The 20224-nt window shown below is 43.5% G+C and overlaps 1 protein-coding gene across 2 annotated transcripts in view; it reads left to right on the forward strand.

The window, feature by feature from the left end:
• RYK (receptor like tyrosine kinase) overlaps positions 1 to 20224 on the forward strand; it is a 50501-nt gene that overhangs the window by 2084 nt on the left and 28193 nt on the right. For both annotated transcript variants that reach the window (XM_052685986.1, XM_052685987.1), the window contains exons 2-6: positions 12744 to 12865; positions 14671 to 14770; positions 15725 to 15859; positions 17554 to 17610; positions 18415 to 18559. In XM_052685986.1, coding sequence (XP_052541946.1) covers positions 12744 to 12865; positions 14671 to 14770; positions 15725 to 15859; positions 17554 to 17610; positions 18415 to 18559 — 559 coding nt within the window. The remainder of the gene's footprint in view (positions 1 to 12743; positions 12866 to 14670; positions 14771 to 15724; positions 15860 to 17553; positions 17611 to 18414; positions 18560 to 20224) is intronic.

The raw sequence follows: 20224 nt of genomic DNA on the forward strand, positions 1-20224 counted from the left end.
TGGGTGTAAGGTCTGCTGGGATGTATCCGTGTGTGGCCAGGTTGGGGCAGTTCAGGAAAGCACTGCGGTGCTTCTGCTCTGCACAGAAGTAGAGTTCTGTGTCCCATTGAAACGTGGTTTTGTTTTTTGTTTAGGCTGCAGCTCTTCTGCATGCGGGCTGAAGAAATATTGGCTTCACGTTATTTGTGGCTGCTCTTTGCTGTGGAGTAGAGGCAGGGCAGATAGTATGGTTTGTAGTGAAAACTGCCTGCTACTTCCCTCTGTGTTTGTGCTTATGATTTCCACTGGCAATCTGCGTGATTCTGACCATATGTCTGCCTTAGGATTAGCTGTTTTGAAATCTTTAGAACTTTACACAGAGGAGAACTGGAGAAAACTGGCTTGCCTTTTCGTGTGAGATGCATCTTTATTTTGAAGAGCTGCAGCATTCGCAGGTCCCAAAAGCAGCGCTTGCTGTATGGCAGACAGATGGTCTCTGTGTCAGAAGCATCTCTTGCCGTTCCCGTGGAAAATGTTCTCAGCCATCCACGCCGTGAGCCTGTTGATAGCATTGATGAAGATGTTACAGAGCACTGCTCCCAGTTCTGACCCCTGAGGGACACCGCTTGCCACAGATCTGCATCCAGCCGACCTACAGCTCCATGTGCGTGACAGCACCGTGTGCTGGATCGCTTTTCTCCAGTCTCTATCTGTGGTGTTAAACACTGAGGACAGATGGTGTTAGGTCAGTGATGAGTTATTCAGTGGAGGGTCTGTGTTTTATTGTGTGGCTTTCATTCAGATTTTCCTGTGAAAACCAAGTGTGTTCATCTACTGCAACGTTCCACCACCTGCAGTTTGCAGGATCCTGTGATCTAAAGGCACCCGGATCCCTGTTTTGCAAGTAGCGAACTAAGATGTAGAGAATGGGCTCAAAAATATCCATTAATAATAGCAATCTAGCTTTATTATGAAATCTATCTGATCTTTCAAAGTACATAGACAGCATTATTTAGCATTTAATGGCTGCATCTCTCCTGAACTAGGAGTTTTGGCTGTGAGGCCTGGCAGTTCTGCAGCTCAGGCTTGCAGAGGACCTCAGGGGTGCTTCAGCTGTGAGGACGCTCCTTTCTGTCCCTGTGAATTGTCATTATCATCTTTGTTTTACTGACTGCACTCTTTTCAGCACTGGTCTTGTGGGCAGTATTCCTCATCACACAGCTTCTTAGCATGAATGAGATTGAAGTCCTGTGGGGGAAAATACCATGTCATCATGTTAAGCTAACTTGAGAATGTAGGAGAATCTTGGAGTCCCAAGTCCTACAACACTTGCATTGAGCAAAGTTAATATTCTTTGGCCTAGTTTCTTATGGTTATTCATACTGAGTGTAGTGTTCTGTTTAATTTTATATTTGCTCTTGCTTAATAACAGAGTTAAATTAGTGTTGGCTTTATGTGCTCTAAGAGTTCATTTGAAGCCAGCGTGCAGTTTGCTAAAGTGAGGTGTCTAGCTAAATGAAGTGCAAAACTGATGCAAGAGCTGTTGTAGCAGAGGGTTGTTTGCTCATTTCTTAGTCATGCTGCTGTGTTCCAGCCATTTAGCTTTGTTTTTCCACGAACTCAGTGACTGAGATTGGAAGGGACCTCCAAATATTTCCTCATCCTGCCCATTGCTCAGACAGAGCTGGTGCCCAACATCATGTCCAAAAGCTTCTGCTCCAAGGAGAAGACTCCTGTGCCACCTGCACAATCCAGAATTGCTTCCTGAAGTCCAGAGGGAACCTCCTGCATTTGGGTTTGTGCCTACTGCCTTGTTCTGTGTTGGGCACTGCTGAGCAGAGCCTGGCTGTGTCCTTGTTGCAGGGTCTGATGACCCTGATGACTCCAGGCTGAGCAGCCCCAGTTCTCTCTTCCTCTCCTTACAGGCCTCCTTGCTGCAGGCCCTTCAGCATCTTCTCTTTGCTGAATTCCCTCAGGTAGCTTCATTTCTTGATGCAGACAGCTTGCTTAATGTTACTGTTTTGCAGAATTCATTGCCAAAGTGCTTTGTGGTGTTTGCACTGCATTTGTAGCGACTGGAGAACCTCTTGTCTCTGTCCATTACCTGGTTAGTTGTCATGAAAGGGACCTGGAAGGCAGCACGCTACGATATACTGGATGTAAAGCCCCTCAATCTAATGACAGTCTGTGACTGATGCTTCTGGGATGGTTTTTTAGTGCTGTAGGTGAAACAGAGGGACTGAGGCAGGCAGGACTTTGTGAGGATGCGTGCAGCTCCATCTGGTCTCTCGCAGGCTGCAGCAGGTTGTGACAAGTTGCTTGCATCGTGAAGTTGAGCAATCTGTTTTCCCTTTGGAGCCTTTCAGTGTGCCTGGTTGCTTGTCCATCTGATTTACTGAGCACCACAGTTCATGTCAATATTGTTTTGAGGTTTATGAGAACAAGCTGCATTTTGGAGTTCCTCTGCCTTTTTTCCGTTCTGTTACCTCGCTTTTAATTTACACAATTCAAATTGTGTATGGAGAGCTTCAGAGATGTGTGCAGTCATATAAAACCCTATTTGTAATGTTTACAAACCAGCAGAAGAATCTGTTTCCAGCAGCTTCCAGTAGCCTGTAGAGGCAGCCCCTGCCCTGGGTGAGGATTGCTTTGAAATCCTTTCTTTTCTGTGGGACTGCTGTGATGAAGGAGGTCCAGGAAATCCTGGAGTTCTTGCAGTTGATCTGTGCAGCAGTGCTGAGGTGGAGAGTGGATGTCTGAGGTCGATTGTATCATGCCAGCTTGCGTGATGGAATGTAAAAATGCTGGGGGCTCGGTCCAGATCCTTCCCAATAGAGGAGGCATTTGCTTTTGATGGCTGTCCCATGTGGAGGGATGCTACTGGCAGCTGGGGCTGGGCTTCCTCACGCTGCTACCTGTGCACAGCCCTGGGAGGAAGCAGCCATTTTGGCCCCTGCGAGGCCAAGGTCTGCCTAGTGATAAACGTGTGTGGTTCCTGTAACTTTCACGTCAGGCACTTGGAAGCAGTCTGACCTCTGAGACTGAAGGCTGGCCTCCCAGGAGAACGAAATCCCGGAGCTGCGTTTCTCACTGATGTGGTTTTATGCACACGTTCTGTTTGGCAGCATCTTATTTTATCATCAGGGATCGTTGGGCCTCTTTGAGCAGGTGTTCTCCCTCTGGTTCCTTGGCAGAATTGGGAACAAGGAGGAGGAAGTGAAGGTAGAGAGCTCCCCGCATGCATGAGAAAAAGCCAGCTAAAAGGGCTGACAGTGCTGGGAGCAAGGCAAGGACTGAAGCTGCTGTTAAACACCAGCTGGGAGGGGGGCGATTATAGGAGGTAAGGATCATTTTCACAGATGGGGGAAAAAAAATCCCTGGACGGCATTGTGCTGTGTCTGAGAGCTGCAGAAGTGGCTGTGCTGTGCCCACTCATAAGTAGGTGCTGCAAAAGATCTGATACTTAGGAAAGTGGTGAGTGAGAGTTGCTATTTTATTTATTTTTCTTCCCCTTTCTGCTGGTGGAGTTGTTTTGATGCTGGAGGAACTGAATTAGTGGTTGAATTTCATCTATTCAGAGCTCTAGCAGGAGAGGATTTCTTGATGGTTGATTCCTACCTGAACATCCTAGTGAAACATCATGGGAGTTGCCACCATTCCTGCAGTTGCCTTTAGTTAGAGACTTTTCCTTTAGTGACTGAGCGTGCACTGCTGAAGTTGATCTTCAGGTCCCAGCTGCAGAGGCTGAAGTGCTTTTAATCAGATGTGCCTCATGAATTGTGGTTGTTTTTCTTCTTTCTTTCTCCATGCTTTCCTGAATGGCTGCAGTACCAGCAGATCCCATGTAAGAATGAATGCTGACACTCTCTGCAAACGCCTTGTGGCAGTACAAAGGGTGCAGTGGTAGAGGCTTCAAACGCATTATTTCTCTTCCATCTCTGCCTTTGTCCTTCCTTCAAGCGGATAACTCACGTATTTGCACTGACTGCTTTGGAGATCTGGGAGCAGAAGCAACAGCATGAAACTAATGCGATGCTTTAGAATTTCACTGCCTCTTAACTGGGTGTTGAATAGCTGTAATTAAATTAACCAGTATATTGATTTCACTGCACTGCTTGGGAAAGATCAGGGCAGCAATGCAAGCGCTGGAGCTGCTGTTAACTGGCTTGGAAAGCTGCAGCCACGCACACATAATGCCAGCAGGAGTGATGGTGAGGCTGAGCAGACTGATAAGCAAAAAAATCCTCTGACATCTGATTTGGCCTTTGTGAAGTTAACTGATGGCCTAGTAGAGTAACTGCTAATAGAATGAAAGCAGCGTTAATGGGTAGTTGTTCCTGAAGTTATCGTGCCTGTGGCTGCTGGCAGGGCCACTGCTCAGCAGGTGGCTCACGCTGCTACCCTGCTTTTCCTGCAGAGGTAACTGGGTCAGTGCACGGGTTGATTGCTGTAACTGAAAATAGAAGTTGCAAGTGGCACAAATTCTGTGGGTAGAGGATGCTGAAATATTGTAGGTATACGCTCTGTGTGGGTCCAAATGACTTCTGGCATACCCTGGCCAGGTAATTATGCTTTGGCTGGGAGTATTACAGCAATTCAGTCCAAAGAGATGTGCAATACTAGGGAACATTTTATTTGAAGTGGTCGTTTCAGGGTGTGCTCTGTCATGCAACAGCAGTTCGTGTGGATGAGGCTTTTCTGGTTGTGCTCTAGTCTGAATTTTTACTTCTAACCCAAAAAGAGCAATTTAAACACGAGCAGCTTGATGTCACAAAGTGATATCTGGGACATTTACCATTGCTCACAAGTTATTTTATTAGATAAATATACCAGGCTCCTACCACGTGCTAAAAATGAAACTGTGAATTGTTTAAAAGCTTAATGCAAACTTAAGGGGAGCTCTGTTCACTTCTGTCACCTCCATCCCTGTGTCTGCACATCTCTATGCCCAGCCGTTCCATTTGCCCTTGCCTGCTCATTATGACACTGGCAATTAATGCCTTTTGGTGTGGGCAGAGTTAAAAATTGCCAGCTTTCTCATGAGTCATAGAATGGTTGGGGTTGGAAGGGACCTTTGCAGATCATCAAGTCCTGCTTGCTCTCACCTCAGCCTCCTGAAGGAGTGATATTTGCTTCCTGCCAGGCGCCTGCCCTGTGACTTCCACAGATGCCTTGCAGTGAGAAAAACCTCGTATGCCAGCAATGTTGAACTTGCAAATTGAGCATCGTTAAAGCGAATTGCATCAGTGAGGTGAAACTGGCAGGAGTGAGATGCACTGTGGGTGGCAGTGAAGAGTTGTGAGGATTTAATGAGAGCTCTCAGCTGCAAGCTTCTCTTTCTGTTTGCTAGCTGCTTCCTGCTAAGATTGCCTGCTATGGAATCTTGGTTGGTTTGCAAGAATGCAGACATTGCCTTGAAGTTATGTTGAGTATTTCCTCAGATTGAAAGCCTTGCATATTGTGTTCCATCTCCTGCTGGCCAAAAGTGAACTCTGCATAGGTGTAGCAGCCCTCAGTGTGAATAGGCAAAGTCTGCGTGCTCTGTGGCTGCCAGAGTGGGGTGAGCTTACAAATTAACCGTGCTATTGGCAGGGAGGTGTGCAGCTCCAGTGGAACAGGAGCAACCCCTGGGTGCTGTGTCTTAAGAGAAGGACTGTGACAGTCAGGGAGGGAAAGTCTCTTAAGTAGAGGTAGAAAGTGTATTCATGAGCACTGATGGATTCTGCCTGGTGATTTGTCTTTCCAGCTTGCCACTGCACAGGGTCTCTTGACTTTCTTTAGCATCTGGGTGAGGAATATTAAAGGCCACTTCTACCACATTTCCACAATACGTAAGATTTGACTCTTTTCTTCTCTCTGCTGCTCATCTTTTCCAGAGACTCACGACTTGCAAGATGCTTAAAAACAAATATTTTGGTCTGTATTCCCAACGGACATCCATATCTGGCAGGCTGTAACACTGTGGAGAAATACAAATGCAATAGGAGATCATCTATTGCTTGCTTTAGTAAAGGAAAGCCTGCTTTTGATGTTGGGTGTATTGGATATGTACAAATAGGATGTAAGAAACGACTATTTTCAGATCCTCGGTGTTACATTTAAAGTAATTTTGTGTTTTCTAAATGAAATTACTTATGTGGAGTTTGTCTTTGATTTTCTCTCTTTTTTTTTTTTTTTTTTTAAATCTCCCAGTTGTGTTTTCAGTCTTGTTTGTGCTGATTGCTGAATGGGTCTAATTAAATACATTCAAATTAGGAATAGCTGCTCTGGGAAAACATATTCTTTCCCTGCTGAAGAGGCTTCTGTATCCAAAAGCTGATTTCAGTTCTTCAGCTGTGTTTTCTTGTGCTTATCCCGATGTCTTGAAGTATCACAAGTCTTTGAGCACCTACTTGTTGAACCCCTTGCAAAGGAAGGAAGTCCCTGGCAAAGCTTTGGTCATAATGTTGATATTTCAGATTTCTGACCCATTTTTCATAAGGAGGAAATGGGGAAAGAGGATGAAAGCACACATTCTTTCTTCAGTGAGGTAAACTGTTCACTGCTGGGAGAAGCCTTTGTTTTTAAGGGATTTGTTGCACAGCCCAGGCTAGTGGATGGTGATGCAGGTGTCAGAGCCTGACGGTTGTGTGCATGTGTGTCCCACAGCATCAGCCTCTGCTCTGGCCAGGGCTGTAACCCAGTTTGAGATGCTCAAGAACAGAGCCGTCGTCCTCTGAAACCCATAAAGCTCAGAACAAACGCAGTGTTTATACAGCACTAGTAAGCTGTTTAAGCATGTATCCCTTTTCAATTAATTTATTTCAGTGGCTGTGAGTCAGTAGCAGGGGCGGCTGGCTTTGTGATGGCTGCGGAGGCTTGACATGACACTGCAGTGATTTCTCAGCTGTTTATATACTCTGTAAAATTACATACTAGCATGTAAGGCAGCTGGCATTCATTTCAGTCACTTGTGTACACAGACAGCAATCTAGCAGAGGCAGACAGGTGGGAGGGCCAGTGATGTCAGCTGCTCTTACCCAGATTGCTCTTAATGAAATACTACTTGTTGCAATAGCAGCGCTGAGCTCATTGCAGTCTCACCTAACTTTTGCTTTGCGTGCTCACTTTGAAAGCCCTCGTGTTTGAGGCAGGATCTGTCAGAACCGCCCTGTGATGATCTGAAGTCTGTTGTTTGGGGTTTTATCCTAAAAGCTGTCGTCGTCTTTGAGAAAAGCATGCTTCTACTAGGGCGTGTTGTGGGACAGCTTTGCTCTGTAAGAATAAACTCTGCTTTTTCCCATGCTGGAAGAGGCAAACTTCTTTTGTATGTCGTGCTTTAAAAAAAGAGGGGGGGGGAGAGGGGGGGGCGGACTTGAAGCTAGACTGCTTTTGCACAAGGGCGCTTGAAAAGAAGTGTTTTGTTAGGCTGCTAGACTGACATGATCCAATTTTGTCAGAACACAAGGGCTGCCCAGCATCTTTTGCATTTGGGAAGGAAAATCGGCCTCTCCCCTTCCTTTCTGAGCTTCTTCAGATGTTTTGTTATGTTAAACAGCGCAAAGAATGACACTTTCTCTGTGGTGCTGCTTAAATTCACCTTTTTGTTTGTGCTTGTTGGGAAAATTTTTTCTCAAATAGGCTTGCTGGATTCCGAAAAGAGACAGAGGAGAGTCTTCAGCTTTCTTTATTCGAATAAAAGGAGTCTGCCGGGGCATTTCCCTGTAGGGTCTCTGAGTTTATCGCTGTCTCCTGACTGTGTTGTCCCTTCCCTTTCCTCACTGGTTGAAGCCCCCGGAGGTTACAGGCATCCCAATCCACCTAACACATGTGCAACCCCGCTTCACATCATGCATCACATGTGTAATTAACTCCAACTTTATGCCACCCGGGCCTAATATTAATTAGCCTATTAAGCCTGAGCAGTGAGTCCAAAGTTCATAAGTTCAAGTTGTCCATCAGCCTTTGTAGCTGAAGCCTGATGTGGTGGGACTTTACGAAGTCAGTACGAGCAGAGAGGGTTTTGCAAGGCTCTGCACAGCTTATCTGCAAGGACGCCTTGTTGGCAAGCCTCTTTTAGCTCATTCTCCACTTTAATTTATTCTTTCGAGCTTGTGGAAGATGTGGAAGTTAATAATGAGATGTATGGGTTGCCTGGCTAAAAGGGAATCTGTTTTGCCTTGAAAGGAAAGCATTGGCTGTGCAGCTCATAGGAGCTGGTGCGGGTTCATCAAGTCTGAGTAATGAGAAACTGGATCGGTTGGTGCTGTGCGCTCTGCAGATGGGCTGATTTAAGGATGCTTGGCGAAGCACGCTGCAGCTGATGTTTTACAATTGCTCATTGATTGCCAGTATTCTGCTTAAACCGATAGAAGCACTTGCTCTGCAGTTTGTAACATAACAGTTTTTGCTATTTCTTTAAAATTCTTCTCCTTTATGTTCTACTACTCGGACTGGAAAATCATTACTGAAGAACTTCCCAGTTTCTTCATTTCTTTGTAATGCATCTGTTTACTCCTTCTGAAGCTGCCTGTTTTCTCCTTTTATCACTCTATGAGACATAAAATATTACATACCCATTTGGATTTGTTCCAGGAGTGTATTTGTCCACCAGTATTTGTATTTGTTAGATTGCTGGCTGGAGGAAGTGTTTAACATCTTAGGAAGAACCGGACGCCTTGCAGAACAACCCTTATTTTTCCCAAGTGTTACCAGTCAGTGTGATTGCAGGGAGCATTATACATTCATGAACTCTGAGATGCTTGGAAAACTGATCTTGTTTCTGCTGTTCCTCAGGAGCCTGCTCCCTAGGCTGCTTCTGTCTTACACTGCTGTTGCATTTGAAAGAGATGCAACCTTTTTTTAGTATGTACAGGCTTAGGCTCTGTATTGATTTTGACTTGCTGAATTTGATGCTGTCAGTTGAAGCTGCCTCTGTTAAAGCGTGCTCTTAGGGGGCTCAAAACCAAACCCTGTGCTATCTGGGTAAGGTCACAGTAGCATTTTGGCATAAGCACTAAGTGCTGCTGTAGGCTTGCCTTCCACTTGGGATTCTCCTGTGTATCTTCACTAATTCAGGGGGTTAAATAGACTGAGAAGTATTCTTCCACGTTCCTTTTATTCATATATTTATTTATTCTGCATTAGCTTTTTGCCAGCTTTACTCCCTCCACTTGGCTTGCTGAAGGTTTGAATAAGTAACTTTGCGAAGCAGAAGTGAATATGAGTGTCTGAAGAAAAAGTGAAATAGTTCAGAACTGCCTTCATTCTGTAATTAGACTTCAACTGTCATGGTAATGGAGCCTGGAGTGTTTCCTGCAGACTCTGAATCAATTTATGTTGGCTCTGGACAGAGTTAATCAGTCTGGAAATGTAAGTAGTGAGGCCAGTGCAGTTCCTTTCTGTGGAAAAGGGTTTGTAGCTAACAGGAACGAAACTCCTGATGGGGGAGCAGTTCCCAGGTCAACCTGTTTGACCCTCTGAGGCTGATCATTGTCCTCCTAATTGGAAATCTGTGGAAAGAGAACCACAGAATGGCCTGGGTTGCAAAGGACCACAATGCTCATCCAGTTCCAACCCCCTGCTGTGTGCAGGTCACCAACCAGCAGCCCAGGCTGCCCAGAGCCACATCCAGCCTGGCCTTGGGTGCCTGCAGGGATGGGGATCCACAGCCTCCTTGGGCAGCCTGTTCCAAGAGAGAGGTGCTGGTTGGGCGATGAGAACAGTGTGCTACCAGACAATGTTTCAGTTGCTGGTACAGTGAGGGGAAAAAGCACCGCAGAGTACTGAAGCACTGACGTTTCCAAAATTTGTACCTATGGGTTTCAGGGTTTGGGAGTGCATTTATCTGTGTTCATAGACAAAAAGTCCTGTGAGAGCTGTTGAAAGATGCTGTCTGTTATCTTAGCTGGGGAAGTTCATGATCTGCAAACACCAGAAGCTAGGAGGATCTACTGTAAAATGCCACGACGTGTTTGCTTTGGTCTTAAATTCTTTCCCAGGCATCTTCACTTAGCTCCTGATGAAGGCAAGGTGCTGAGCCAAGAAGATTTGTGTTGGTTTTCTTTTTTGAAGAGTTAAGAGCTGTGCTGGAAAATCTCTTAAATTATTTTTATGTGCCAGTATTTTAATTGAAGCATAATTTTTTGAAGCAATAAAACCTGACATTCTCATGCTGCCCTTACATAATGCTGTTCAGAATCATGTAATTAACATCTCTTGTTAGTATCTAGCTTTTTATGGAAGTACAGGCATTAAAATACTGGTGGTCTGTGTAAATCAAATTGCTCAGTATTGTAGCATGCTGCTTCTATTAAAGCTTAATGATTTGATTGATCTTCTCTAGGGTAATTTGTTTCTGTACGCCTTCAGATACTGCTGCACATGAAGCTGCCAAGCATAAATACCTTCAGCCTTTTGTCCTAATGGCAATTTTATTGCTGTGCACTGCTCATCTTCTCTGAATGGTATCTCTATAAAAGTTATATTAAATCCAGAACTGTCCCCTTGAAAATCTCACAGCGTTGGAAGCTTGAACCTCTGATCATTGATGAGACCCTTCATCAAACAGGAGGACGTGGTTTTATTTCCAGAGCAGTTTCACTGTTCCACTTTCACTGTTTCCTCTGCCCATCCTTCTGCCCTGTAACTTATTCCAATCACTTGTGCATACTGAGCTTCTGACAGGCTTTGTTTTGTTGATGCCTGTACATTTTCCCATCTTGTTCAGATCCACTGGCAAGCGTCTGGTACCTGCGAGCTCTTCTGCATACATCCTTCCATGTGTCCACATGTGATGCAGATTTACTACACGGTAATAATTAGCATAGAGTAGTAATTGCACACATAATAATTACCAGGGCAAGTTGTTTTGAAAGCTGCCTTTTGAGAGGTTGTCAGAGTTTTTATGTTGGTTCAGAGTGTGTGTGTGTGTGTGTGTGTGTTCCCCCTGCTCTGATTTCTTCCCATTCATTCTTCAGTGGAAAAATGGACACGTTGGAGAAGTGTAACCTTGATTTAGATGTATTTTTAATACCAGCTCAGTCTGACTAGTCAGCACTTAGGGAACCACATGCATCTTTTCCTGTTCAGGATCTTGTTTCAGTGCACGTGTCCCTGGCTTGCCCTGTTCTGTTGGTGCGTTTTGTACATCCAGTCTTTGGGGTTCTCAGCCCTTCCCCCTCACCCCATATCTGTGATTGTATACTCTTGGGTTGCTGATGTTTCAGGACATTAATGAGCCAGCAGGGAATAAAAGGAAGAACATCTTGGCTGCAGCTCTATGTCTTGTGAAAGCGAGGTGGATTAAACCAAGTGTTGGAATAAGAGCGCGCTCAGCACTTTGCACTGACATGCACCGTCATTGCACAGAGCCAAACTCTCTTGGGCTAGTTTTCTTTTCAAATGCAGCATGTCTGTGAAGGCTTTTCCAGTTTTTTTGACTATCCAGCCATAGTAAAAACAGCTCCGTTATTGATGTTCTCAGCTGCACCAGTGGTATTTCAGTTGAACTCTGTGCTGGGTGGCTCATGGCTGAAGCCTGCACCTGCGTCTGGTTTGCCCAGCACTCTCCTGCTGTATCGTGTATCCTGTGCTGGTTAGTGTTTAGTTAAAGCAGTGTATGAAATGAGACAAAATGGCATTGATTACAAATACAGTACAGTTTTATCCTGAGTATACAGAGCCTAAAGTAATTTTACAGTGGCAGGGAAATGGGGCTAATATGTAGTGACTGCTTTACTACAAATTGCTGATAATACCCCAGGGCAAGCTTTTGAGACCTGTCTTGTATTCACTGCATCCCTGTGCAGCAAACAGTGATGACAGCTTAAGTAATGGTAATATCAGAGTGTGCATCTTAAAGTACCTCGTTACTCTTCTTTAAATAGTTCTATGGGTCTTTCAGTTCCGTAGGTGTACTGAGAAGTTCAGAAAGCAAATTGTAAATACTAAATATTAGTATTATAGAATCATAGAATCACCAAGGTTGGAAAAGACCTAAAAGATCACCCAGTCCAACCGTTCACCTGTTCCCAATAGCTCCCACTAAACCATGTCCCTCAACACAGCATCCAGCCTTTCCTTGAACACCCCCAGGCTCGGTGACTCCACCACCTCCCTGGGCATCCATTGCAGTGCCTGAACACCCTTTCTGAAAAGTAACACTTCCTCATGTCCAGCCTGAATCTCCCCTGCCGTAGCTTGAAGCCATTCCCTCTGCTCCTATCACTTTTGTGTACAAATGCAATTTCTCTCATTATGTGCTTTGTGTTCTGATCTAATTACCTTGGAATTGATTTCATAGTGCATATGTGTTTCTTGGCCTGAGTGATTTGAAGAGCAATCGAGAAATGAGCTATTCCAGAGGAACTGACTGCAATTAAAGAGCTGACAATCCATAGCAGTTTACTTTGAGGGTACATGGCTGTAAATAAGAGGAAGTTGGATGCATGATTCCCAGTGATAGGCAGGTTTGTTTGTAAGAGTCTGTAGTGCCTCTTTTGGAAGTAACGAACCCCATGAAGTGTCTTGTTTTCTTCCATCACATTCCAACTTCTGCCTGTTTATTGAGGTGTAAGACTGTTGCTTTCCCAGGAGCTTGGAGCACAGTGCTGATGTGTGAGCACTGATTTCCAAAGCTGCAATTGAATTTTTGGACTCGAGGGAGTATTTGCTTTAAGATTCAAATAAGAAGTGGAGCTGGTGGTGCTGAGAGTTGTTCTGTTCTGGCGTGTTACTGCTGGTTCTCTCCTGCCTTACTTGTTCTCCTCCTGTTCTTATTACAGGACTGGATGCGGAGTTATCTTACGTGAGGAATGATGTTGTCAATCATTATGCATTGTCCTTCAATCTCCTAATTCCCAGCGAAACCAACAATCTTCACTTCAGTTGGCATGCTAAATCCAAGGTAAGCAGGCAAAGCTTCTGCACTGCAGTGCATGGTCTGTGTTGCTTAGTGATCAGCTGCTGTTATAATTGGTGTTTTTTTTTTTTGTGGAAAATAATACATGATAGGTGCAAAAGATATTATGTATTGTTTTAGCTACTTTTTTGTTTATTTGATTGCAGAAAATAAATTGTTACACATTGGAACTGTCCCTTTCTTGTTTCAGAAAGGTTAAAAGCTTCTGCTGAAGCACTCGATTTCTTTTGTAAGAATAAATAAAGCTACTGCCTGTGTCATCTCTTCTGGTGGTGAATTGAACGCACGGAAGCAGCAGCCATGAACTGAGGCCTCAGCCTTTGGAAATCAAATGTAGAACAGTTGTATTTTAGAGTTTCCTAAAAGCATACTCCTGGAGATGAGGAGAATCTATAAAATTAGCATCTAGTATGTCATTACTGAGCCTCAATTAAATGGAAGGGGCTTTTTATTTCAGTTAATTACTGTAGTTGGAGCATACAGCAACAGCTGTCATAAAGACTGCGTATGCTTTTACCTTGTGAAGGCTTTCCAGTTACTTAATTTATTTTTGTAGGTGAAATGATCTGTTTAGTCTCTGCCAGACCTTTTTTTTTTTTTTAAACCTGAGCAATGATTATTCTTCTGTTCTTAAACAGGAATGACTGAAATAAAAACAGTAATGTTTAATAGCTTCACTAATGCAGTTTCTAACTATTCCATCTGCCAGTATTCTTGCTGAGGTGTAGCTTCTTACAGGATATGAATTTTGAGCCACGAAAGCTATTGCATATCATGTCCTTCTGCTTCATACCACGTTCCATTTTCACAGGCAGTCAGTTTGAACAGGACCTCTGGGGGAGTTTCCTCGTCATTATAAGTTCAGCTGGGAGCTACAAGCATTGCTCTCCATGCCCTGAGTCTCCTTGTCACTGCCTGTGAATTTGGAATAGGATTTTTTTTACAGGATCACATTCTAGTTGATGTTGAAGGGACCTCTGAAAGTCCTTTGGTTCCTCCTCTGCTCAGTCAGGGCCACCCAGAGCAGGGTGCCCAGGACCATGTTCAGAAGCTTTTGAACATTGAGGAGGAGACCCCTCCCAACCTCTCTGAACAACCTGTGCCAGTGCTATATCGCCATGTAGCACAGAAGTGTTTCCTGGTGTTGCAGTTTGTGCTCTGTGCCTTTTGTGCTGTCACTGGGCACTGCTGAGGAGAGCCTAGCTCTGTTCTCATTGTACCCTACCTAAAGGTATTTATGGACATAGATGAGATCTCCCTGAGCCTCCTCTTCTTTAGGCTGAGGAACCTCAGCTCCTCAGTCTCTGCTCACAGGAGAGGTACTCCAGGCCCTTTAGCACCTTACTGGCTCTGCGTTGGACTTTTTCCAATATGCCCAGGTCTCTCTTGTTCTGAGCCTCCCAGTACAAGCTGTGGTACTCCAGGTGCAGTCTCACCAGTGCTGGGCAGTGTGAAAAGATCACCTTTTTTTTTTTGACCTACTGGTATACTTTGCCGAATGCAGCCAAGAATACCATCAACCTTGCTAGAACATCAATCAGCAGTGTGCATCTTGGTGTCTACCAAGACTCTTAGGCCCTTTAATTCCAGGCTGCTTCCCAGCTGGGTGTCCCCAGAATGCCCTGGTGCTTGGGGTTGTTGGGATTCCCTTCCTTTCCCCTCCCCAGAAATAAGATATGGGATTTTATTTATTCTTATTTTGAGGAAAAAGTATCAAACAGTATATAGCATTTTGTCTTACTGCTTTGAAGATTTCTTATGTGTCTCCAATCTCCAAACTGTTGTTACAGGTTGAGTATAAACTGGGATTTCAGGTAGATAATCCCATGGCTATGGCTATGCCCCAGGCCAACATTTCCTTACAAGGAGAAGTTCCTCGCACCCTCTCAGGTAAATGTTAACCCCACACCTCCTGTAGAGCTGGTACTGATAGCATGAGCTTTCTAACCCTTTTCTGTTAAACATTATATGCTTACAAGTCTTCTGCAACGGTTAGAACATTGCTGAAAGAGTATTAGGCACTGTGACTGCTGGTGTGAGAGAAATGTCTTTTCCTTTGTTTAGGGGAGGATAGAGATCTGCTTCAAAAGGAAACATGACACACACAGGCTTCCTATTCCCTTTCAACAATAGTCATTAGCAGTTGCATGAACTTTAAAGTCCGTGCCTTTGAATTTTGCTAGCCTACAGTTACCTAATGTCAAGATGTAGGGAGCTATTAACATGTGAAAGCTTTTATGGTAGGTTTAAAACTGAGAAAACTGTTTGAGTACATAGTAGGTCTTCTGTGCAGAGTTTTTAATAGAAAGTGTTTCAGGAGGTGTGCAGATGATCACGGTGCCTTGCTGACCCAGTGACAGTTCCTCACTGCCTTGTGCTCTGTGGGAATAAAGTATTTATTTTGATGTTGGCTTCTACCACTTCTTTGTGGAGGCAGACACCAGGGAATCAGACTTGTTGTGTCTGCTCTGCTGGCATCAATAATTCTGGTATGTAAGCTAGAAAATAAATACTGTCAGATTAGTTCAAGCTCGGATTGCAGTCAGACTTGCACAGACTGAAACATTCAATCTTAACTATTGTGGAAGAAGCTCACTTTCATACTGTCTGAAAAAGCAATGAGGAAAATGGAATTTTCTGGTCTTGGGTGATGAGTTTTCAGTTGTGAGAGGGCTTCAGCTCTGGAGTTAGTGGATGGCTAGTGGTCACAGTGAAAACTGTGAACTGTAATATGACACAATTAAATTTATTGAAAAATACACCCCTTAGGCTTTTGTGATTGTCACATGATGTCTGAGATGTGCTCAAATGTGACTGTGCTGTCTGTTTGTTGTCTGTTTGCAGTGTTTCGTGTTGAACTCTCCTGCACTGGCAGACTCGACTCCGAGGTCACAATATTAATGCAGCTCAACTTGACAATAAACTCATCCAAAAACATCACAGTTTTAAATTTCAAACGAAGGAAAATGTGCTACAAAAGTAAGGCACTGTTTCAAGTACTAAGCAGTTTTTAGATAGATAAAGGGAATCGGAAGGATTAAGGACACAAGTAGCAATCCACAAGAGTGGATTACAGAGGGAATGGTAATAATTCAGCTTCCAGACAAAAAATGTGGACTGTTGGAAGAATTGGTGATGAAGGAATGAATTGCTCAAGTATTGTGCTGCATTGAGTCCACCAAATGTCCAAGGATGCACATATGCAAAATGTGTGTGAAGATGTGGCTTTTTAGCACATCACACTCATGCTCCTTGGCATTCATGTTGTGAGAAAATTATCCTTAATTCAGAACATCTTTCTTTATAGAGTAAGTGGAGGCCTTTCTGATCCTCTTTTAAGGATAGGAATTCTTCACTTTGTGATTTCCTAGGTGCTTTTTCAGGTGTTCTAAGTGGAGGAAGTCTTGTCTCTTTGTACATTCCTGCCTTTCTGAGCTGCTGAATGAGCTGAGGGGATTTCCATAAGCACTACACTGTTATCAGGGTGTGTGAAATAGAGCCACTTCCTCAATTCCTCAGAAGTAATTCTAACAAAGATCACGTTTCTGTGGGTTCATAATCATGTCAGTAGCTTTTTTTGACAGTTGTGTGTTGAGTGGTGTAGAGCATCTGGGGATTTCTAATTTAATTTAGTGTGTAAGGTAGCACAATGTGGGAACTTGCTAGTAGTTTTGCTCAAGGCATTCCTAGTAAGTGCTTGGAAGGTTCAAAAAAGAAGCAAAATTCTCAGATCTTTCTTTTTTCTGGCTTCCTTTTTTTGTGAAGTTGATCAAACTGCAGCAGCTCCCTAAGGAGTCGGCAGGGGCTGTGCTGGGGAGGAGGTGGCTGTTTGCAGCTGGGAGCAGGAATGAGGATGTGGGTCTGGGTCTTTGCACTCACAGAAATCCATTGCTTTGCCTCAGGTCTATGTGGAACCTCAGTGAGTTCATCTGAAGTGATCTCTGCAGCCTGCTTTCCCTTGATTTGCACTTGCCATTATTAGAGTGACCAATAATAAGCTTAATGAAGACTCATCCCCTTCCCAAAGAACCGTTTTCATACAAGTAGCCAAGCGTGTCCATGTGGCTTTTGTTCTTTTTTTCAATAAATAAGTAGACATTTCCTTTGCCATTCTTCAGTTTTAAAACACTCATGATTGCAGCATCAGCTGAGAAGGCAAGGTGCCCAGGGCTGCCCCCCTTAATTTCTTCATAGATAAGTTGTGTTAAAATCTGAGTAATATTCACTGAACATTCAATCAATAAAATAATTGTTATCCTGTAGGATATTAGTATTGTATCCTATAGGAGCCGATTCTGTAGGGTTTTTGTTCAGTGTACATACATACAGTCATTCTGTTCCTGTCTTTTCTACTCTGCTGCTTTGCACTTTCTTGGACAAGCAGAAGGGTAAGTAGATCCAGTGGGTTCAAACATAGCCTCAGTGGACACATGTTAGTGGTGAAATTCCTGACCCATGTGTCTTGAAGCAGTGTGATTTATTTTTTTTTAATTACTACTGTGCAGTGGTTAGGCATTTTAAAATGGAAATCTGGAGGTAACTGTAGTCATTAAGTCAGCTTGTCTGTTTGGAAAAGCAGATTTGTTTTTCCTGAAATGAGGCAATTGATTTCCTTTGAAGGACTGCAGTAATACATGTTTATTAAGCTTAATGGCTTTCTCTCATCTGTTTAGAGCTTGAACCAGAGGTAAAATCTCCAACATCTGACAAAAACAGCAGCAAGGCTATCTGTAAGTAATCTTGATTGTATCTCCTGCTCCAAGTGTAAACAAAATAAAAACTGGGGATATTCTTTGTTTTCACAGCTTTCCCTATGAAAACAACCCCCAAGTTGCTTCTACTAAACCCAGTATTTTAGTGGGATTTCTGGTGATGGGTTTATCTGGGAATATGCTTTAGTGAAGAGGAAGAAAATTCTCACAGCAGCTTTTTTCTAAATCATATCTTTGGGGATCTGTTTTACTACACATTAATCAATCTCTTGACCTCAGGACCTGTGTGGTTTGCAGTTTTGACTTCTATTCATTTCTGATAATTAGTTTCCTTCACTCTCGTGCCCCTTCTGCATGGAATCGACTGACTGTGCTCATTCTGTGGCAGCAGAAACACAAACACGTCTGCCAAAATGCTTTGGAAAGCAGTGGATAGTTGCTCAGTTTCCCTTTCTCTACTCATGGTCTCTTCCAGGGTCGTTGTTATGCACAAAACATGATTGTAAACTGGAAGTGGCTAGAATTACTCAGGAGCCCTACTGATAAAATGCGCTTTCTCCTGCTTCCATCCCTTGGGCTCGTGTCCCTGCTCAGCAGGGAGGGAACCTCAGTGCCCCATAGTTGAGGGGACAGCCTTGTCTGTCTCTGTGCCAGCCCCTTCACCTGCTGGACCCTGGTGGTGGGGATGCTTGGGATGAGTCTCGAAGCAGTTCTGTCATCCTGCTGTGTCAGCTTTTTGGGAACTAACAGAATATCTGTGGTTGCTTTTTTTTGTGTGTGTTTTTGAGACCGATTCAGAAGCTTTTCACCTTTGCATTTCAGATGATCCTGTAAATGCAGCTCCCACCACTTCTACCCGTGTGTTTTACATCAGCGTAGGCGTGTGCTGTGCTGTTATATTCCTGGTGGCAATAATACTAGCTGTCTTGCATCTCCACAGTATGAAAAGGATAGAATTGGACGACAGGTATGTATTCAGAGTTTTCAGGGGCTTTTGGGGGGATGTATTTATGCAGACTTTTGGGATTTCTGGCCTCAGATATAAACTTGCTGTAGTAACATGCAGTTTCTGCTAAGCTGCAGCAGCAGCTAGTACGTAGTTGTACTGTACTGCATTAAGGCAGCAGTTGCAGGTGATGATGTGGGGGGTTGTGGTTCACTTTGATATAGGTGTAAAGTTTGGGAATTACAAGTGTTTGGTTACAAAGCTGAAAATCTCTCTTTCCCAGATATATTTTTCAATTCAATTAAACCAAATTGGCACACAGGGGAGAAAACCTTGTAATGCAAACTCAGGGACAATGCAGTTGACACACACATCTCTTTTTCAATGTTTTAAGTGGGATTTTTCTGAGTGGGGAATAAACACCAAGAATTATTCTGAAGCTCTCTTGGAGGCTATTTGAACAAGCTGCATCAGGTGCAACTGTGCAAGACCTGGGAATTTTGAAACTGAATACTTTGGAAAAGCAGTTGGGTGTGTAGGTAGTTTCCATCTTCAAAAGGGTTTTTGAATGGTTTTGGTTCTTGCATGCAGCCTTTCAAGGCGGCTGTCCTCTGCCTTGGGCAGATGCTTTTCATTCAGCCTTTGCTACTTCTGTGTTCCCATATCACCTGGATTTTGGAGGAGTAGCTGTACTAAATAGAATTGGTACCAGAAGAGTTTTTCTCAGTCCTAGATCATCTGACCAAATGACCTGCCAGCTTTCCTCAATTTACTTGTTCCTAAACTGTCTACTGAAGATTTTTAAGTAATAGGGAATATTGGAAGACTCACAGCTTTGTTTGCTTCATAAAAGAAAAGCATTTAATCTGGTATATTTAAATATGTTCCTCTAAGAGGTTTTGAGAGGCTGTGCCTCAGTCTAGCAGCGTGATCAAATTGCCTTTTCTTCCACTGATTTTTTACAATGTGAATAAGAGCCCGCAAATGCTTAGCTGAGAAACTGCTTCAGTGTTTTAATTCAACCTCAGAGTTACACACTAGTAATATATATGATCAGTGACTGCCTGATGGAGCAACGGGCCCAGGAATGCATGGGAGAAGAAACAACTTTTGATTTGGTTTTGAATAAGAAGCTCAGAATATTTCTGCAAAGGGGATCTGAATCAAAGGTGATTCATTGTGAGGGTTAGTAACCTCACAGGAGCAACAGATTAAAACAAATCCTGCTGCTATTGCCCTTAATTTCAAAAGGCAGAGCTAATAAAAATGAGGTTGTTAAATAAAAGTTAAAAATGGGCAGCTGAGTTTATGGGCTGCATTGGACTATTTGAGAACATTGTATTAAAAGTTCAGAGCAAATGCTTACATACCTTCTATCAAAGGCGCTTTAAAAAGTGCCAGAGAAAGTTGGCATGGCTTAACAGCAGAATAATGGGCGTAGTTAAAAGCAAGGATTAGTCCTTAAAAAGCTGAGATTGCATGCGAGTGAGAAGACAAAGATAATAAATACAAGTTGAACCTAAAAATACAATAAAGCCGACCAAAAAAAGATGTTTCTTAAGCTTGCCACAGGCTCAAAACAGCTCTTTTTTCAGACTTGTCAGCAGCAAGAAGCCAGCCAGAGAGATCTGTCTGGCTGGTAAATGATCAGGTTACAAAAGGAGTTTTCAGGGAAGGAAAAGTGAT

The sequence above is a fragment of the Tympanuchus pallidicinctus genome, unplaced genomic scaffold (assembly GCF_026119805.1).
Source record: "Tympanuchus pallidicinctus isolate F22 unplaced genomic scaffold, pur_lepc_1.0 scaffold22, whole genome shotgun sequence".
NCBI classification, from domain to species: Eukaryota; Metazoa; Chordata; class Aves; order Galliformes; family Phasianidae; genus Tympanuchus; species Tympanuchus pallidicinctus.